The 5,420-nt window shown below is 41.6% G+C and overlaps 1 protein-coding gene across 1 annotated transcript in view; it reads left to right on the top strand.

Moving 5' to 3' along the window:
* Nucleotides 1-5,320: 5,320 nt before the first annotated feature.
* NEK10 (NIMA-related kinase 10) overlaps nucleotides 5,321-5,420 on the top strand; it is a gene marked incomplete at its 3' end in the record, with an annotated part of 27,579 nt that continues 27,479 nt past the window's right edge. Inside the window, exon 1 of the mRNA XM_009701603.1 lies at nucleotides 5,321-5,394. Coding sequence (XP_009699905.1) covers nucleotides 5,321-5,394 — 74 coding nt within the window. The remainder of the gene's footprint in view (nucleotides 5,395-5,420) is intronic.

Below are 5,420 nucleotides of genomic sequence, written 5' to 3'. Positions count from 1 at the left end.
CCGCCTTCTCGTGTCACGGAGTTACGGGATGATCACGTACTCCAGTCATAGTATAATTAAGTCATGGAGGGTTAAAGGTTTCAAAGTTGGTGTTGGAAAAGCCAAAAAGATAATGTTAGCGTTTAGGAATGTATGTAAACGTGCATCTTGGTATAAAACACTTACCAAAAAATCAAGTGCTGAGGCAGGCCTCCTTAGTCATGAGTGAAAACTCCAGAGAATCTCTCTGCTTCCAAATGAAGCCCAGTCTGTGCTGTACGCCGCCTGCCAACTCGAGAGTGCTCTCAGCCCTCAATCTCACCGAACAAACTAGGAGTAATGCCCCTAAAATAAGGATTACTTTGTCCCCATCGCTCCCACGTTCTTCTTAATGACGTATTCCTCAGCCCTGCACCTTTCCCAGCTCTGAGCCTTCAGAAGGCATTAAACAGTCTCAGGATTCCCAGAGGTTCTAAGTCCTAGCGGTACAACTCCCTAAAAAGGTCTGCCTGGTACCCAGAGCAGGGAGGGTGGATTTTCCAGAGCTACCTATTATTCTTGAGTTGATAGAGAGCTGCTCATTAGACCTCAGAAATCGTCTTTTTTTGTTGTTTTTTTCTCTACATCTGTGAACTGCAGGTTAACAGGGTGGATTTAGGCAGACTCTACAGATAAAAGTTATGATCTGGAAAATATCCCAGAGACTCGCATTGCATGGGTCCAGGAATCTGAGAATAGGCCTGGCCATTTATGGTTCTCCTGGAGCTGCGGTGGTGCAGAGGGAAAAAAAACCAACAAACAAACAAAACCAACCAAAATCTAGCAGTGGCTTAAATATTTCAATTTGTTAGGAAAGCAGGAACCTTACATTGGATGCTAGTTAATCTTTAGAGAACCTTCAAAGAAATTGCGAAACAAAATAAAATTTGAGATAAATATATGCATGTGGAAGTTTTAATGTATAGAAAACATGCAGATTTCCATATTGATTCAGTCAATAAAATGCGTAAGAAATATTCTTCAAACACTGTCTGTGTGGGTTCATCACTAGAATTTCCTCGACACGGGCTGTCGGTGGTGGTGACCCACCTTTCTGCCTGCCACGCGCTCTGAGAACAAGAGGGGAAGTGGTCCAGGGTTCCCTTTGGTCTCATCAGGCTGGAGAAGGAAAAGTACCTTTGGGGAACTTTTCGTCATCTTTGATGCTTCCTTTGCCATCATTTTGACTGTATTTGAAAAGCATTTTTAATTTGACAATAATATATTGGTAATTGCTCTTTTAAGGAGTGAATTTTCAGCTGAGCTCACACCCGGCTTACGGTATTAGATACATTCGTATCTAGCAAGAGCATCAAAGGTCTTATTAAAGCCAAGATATAACATATCTACTGCTTCTTTATCTGCCTTAAGCCAGTTAACCTTCTATGTATAATTAGATAGTGGAACTTAGCCACTGGAGTGATTAAGAAAGGAATTCAAGGGTAAGTCAAGCAACTAGCTGGCTTACAAACGATCCATATCCAGTAGTTATTGCTAATAAAGATTATAAAGAGTGTAAGACATCTTTTTGTTTAAAAGAGTTTCTAACCATGACCCTGTAGTGTTTGGTGGTAAATTTATCCTCCAACAGGTCTTTGTGTTTTTGTTTGTTTTGGGGTTTGTTTTCACCTTCTGAAGCTTCATGTGCTTGTGTCATCCAAGACAAATACTAGACTGGGCCACAGATCGAGGCTGGGGTGACAATTCCTTTGTTTCCCGTTTGTCATCATATGAATTCTTTCATTTCTGACAGGATTCTTGGAGCATTTCTTGTCCTATCCTGCATGCCAGCGCTATCGGAGTGCATCTGTCTTCCTATATTAACATAACTAATTAAATGTAATTATCCCCAGTTAAAATGAATTAGTTAATATTACTCTCATTTCATCGTTTTAAATGGAGCTGAATAAGACTATGCTGTAAAGACATTTTCCTTTTAATGTATTTCTGTTCTTTTAAAGAGTTGTCTGATCTCAATCTTTTTCTGGCACAACCTAAGTGACATGTAAGTGGTGTTTGCTTTGTTTCTTATACATTACTCATGGCTGGCTTAATAGCTGGGGGATAGTTAGGAGGATAGGTAATAGCCTGGCTCCATGGAAATTTCTGCTGGCACGAGTAAAGAAGAAACACGGGGGTGGGAACTTTCTCAGTGATTTCAAGAGAGTCAAGTAACTGTGAGAATAGGTGAGGAAATATTTCATGACTGTTTTCTCTCAGGTTTATGGCTGATTCAAGGAAAACGGGATTGTTTCCTTTTGTCTACCCCTCACTCAGGGTGTGGTGCTGATACACCTACCTGATTTAATGACTTGGCTACTGATGAAAGGGTTTTCTGCTCTTCTCCCTCTATTTACAGCTGTGCCTTCCTGCCCCCCGCCTTGCCAGCAGAGATACTCATCAGGCCACTGTAACAGTGAGCTAAATTGGTAGAAAACTAACTGTACAAAGGGAGGCATATTGTGTTCTGCCTGTTTAGCGCTCTCAGCTGGCTCAGGTTTGGGTCAGAGCAGCTGAAGAAGTATAGAGGAGTGGGTGAGGCTGGGAAGGGGAAAGAAAGGGGAGGACAGGGGCTGTTTGCACCAGCACCACTGGCTGTTAATTAATTGGTTTATCTCTGGAGTAAAGCTGAAGGGCACAACACTTTAAGCTGCATGGATAAATGCTCTCTTCTGCATCTCGTCCCTGCCCTTGTACAGCAGAAGTACTTGGGGACAAACTCTAAGGTAATCGAGGTCAAAGAAGGAGAGATTGTAACCTGGATCAGGTTTCCCAGTCCAGCGAGCTGTGCACCTGTGGTGACGCTGTGCTGACAGACCAAAGAGGTGGTGCGGGGTGAGCGTGTGGCCAGGGCTGGCCTCTGTTGAAGTGCTCACTGAGTTGTGCTGGCTCAGTGGCCTCTAGGAAGCAGAGAGGTAACCTCCAGATGAGTTCTCAGAGCTGGGTGAGGGCTGCATCCTTGGGTGAGCTCCATCCCTTCATTCTCAAACAGCAGCAAAGGGAATTTGACTTCATGTTCGTCAGGTTCAATCTTGTACGGGGCCATTTGGAGCTGGAATGCAATGAACCTTTAAAATACTGGTGAGCTTTTACTCTGTTTCATCTTTACTATGGTACCGCAAACAGCAGAAGCGTTGGACTGGCAGCCCTAAAGCAAGATTGCTCTACAGTTGTAAGATTTTGTAAGTAATCACAAAGACCTAACAATTTGGGATGAAATCCTAGCCATACTGGGAATCCTGCTGTTTATGGTTTAGAGGTTTAACCCAAGGATTACTTTTTTTAAAAGGGATGCTGAAAATTTTACGATGTAATTGTATTTGCTCATGGACAAGCTGTTTTGTGTGTGTGGGGTTTTTTGGTGATTCTTTAATTGGTTGAAATCTGTTCTTTGTACACAGGTACTCTTGAGCGAGTTGATAATTTGTTGGTTTCACAGTATTTTGTCCTGTGCAAATGCGAGGTGATGTTTGCATTGTGTCATGCCTCAGTAATAAGCCAAGTGGCTTGGGGTACTGGGGAAAGAATATAAAATACAAATATCACTAATACAATACTTGGAAATTCTTACTTGTGAGGGTTCTTAAACATGCTTAGCAATGTATGTGGCTTCTCTTAACTTTTACTGCTTTTGAAGCAAAGGAAATAAATGAATTGAACTAACTTCATTTGGTTTAATCTGAATTCAGGAATTTTGTCTGCTGACTGGTAGAACAGATCCTGTTTATATCCATTCCCTGGTGATAACTGGTACAACAGAAGTGGTCTGAGGGTTTTTTTAATAACCTTGTTGAGTGGATGCATGGAGAGAGGAGGAATTTCTTGGGGGTCCAGATCAATCATCCTCTGGGGGGGAAATGGTGGTAGGATAAAGACTTGTTCAGAAGAGTTGAAATGGATGACCTGGGCTTATGGGCCACTTACCAGAGTGGGTTAATACGATGCGTGAGTTCATACTGTCGACACTTGTGGTTTGGGTAGTTCTGCGTCTGATGCGAGAATGTATTATTGGGAAAATAACACTGATTTTCAGGTGGGAAGCAGCAGCTTCTGGTAGTTTGCAATGTTTTTGCTTCCTGTCAGGTTTTCTTCTTCTTTGCCTTTATGAGGAAGAGGAATAAAAATCAATAGCAGAGGAATTCTACACTGCACAAAGAGAAAAGGAGGCTATTGGATTTCATGTGGAAAATCCATTTAAAGAGACACCAAAAGGAACATCCAAATGGTCTATGTTTAGTGAATAGTAAAATGGGAAGAAAGGATCAGACAGTGGTATTATAGCCTCATGTTTTAAATCGGAGGTGCTCTACCAATATGCTGCAGCTCTCTGGGATGCAGTTCTCTGGGATAATTCTTCAGCCTTAGCCTCCTCCTGACCATCCTTTTTTTCATGCGGAGCAGGATCTGCATCAATAGAATTGCTTTTGTGGCAGCAAACGATACCTCTTGACTCTTCTCCTTCTATGTCTTTCTGTCTCTTTCTAGGGCTTTATAAGATTTTCAGTGAACAAACGTTGTATATTATGCAAGCAACAAGCCGGGAGCCTATGTGGGACGTCACACCTACAGACTGAACGTTTGTCTGCAGTGGACCTAATATGCGGTAATGGCCCTGATGAGGCCAGGCCATGCGGCTCTGCTCATCTCTGGAGATAACCTTTGTGCCCCACTGCAAGAAAAGCTGGGTACTATTGGTATAAGGCGTTCAGCTGAAATTCAGAAGACCCCGATTTCAAACTAATGAAAATTTCTGTGGTTCTTTGGAAGATCGCATGATATATGCGTCTCATTTATTTGTCAGATACCTCCTTTTTCAACCCTTCATCTGTCTTGTTTATTTAGATGATAAAAGTATTATATTCTCTGTTGTCTGGACAACAGCTTGTATGATACCACCTTGATGTCAGCCTGTAAGCACTGCTGTAACATAAATAGCCAATCCACAGTGAGAAATAATGGTGATAAGATGCAAGAAGAGGAAAAATCCTAATAAAAACAAACCACGTGCAGTAGCAAGAGAGCCAATATTATCTATCCATGTGTTGGGAAACCAAGATTTCTTGGTTAATTAGGTTAATTACTTTCTTGTTAGTGTCTGCAATTCTAAAGGAAATCCTCGTGTAATGCCCAAGGGTTCATGTTGAGAAAATAGTAAAGCTGTTTGGTTTTTTTTCTTAAAGTTGTATCAGTTGGTTCTGTAAGTAAACATGTGTTGCTTTTGCTGCAATGATATAATTCTACCTGTCTACTTTATTTTTAAGGAAATGAGTGTTTAGCCACGTGATGATAATAGTGATACACAATGCCTGATCAGGACAAAAAGTTGAAGAGCAGAGAAAAAGCAACAGACAAAAAGCCTCAGGGGATCTCTATGAGGTATAGTATCTGACATCTTTCTTTGA

Source organism: Cariama cristata, unplaced genomic scaffold (genome assembly GCF_000690535.1).
Source record: "Cariama cristata isolate BGI_N322 unplaced genomic scaffold, ASM69053v1 scaffold9086, whole genome shotgun sequence".
In the NCBI taxonomy this organism is placed as follows: Eukaryota; Metazoa; Chordata; class Aves; order Cariamiformes; family Cariamidae; genus Cariama; species Cariama cristata.
Note: the sequence above shows the minus strand (reverse complement) of the source record. Positions and strands in the feature narration are given on the sequence as shown.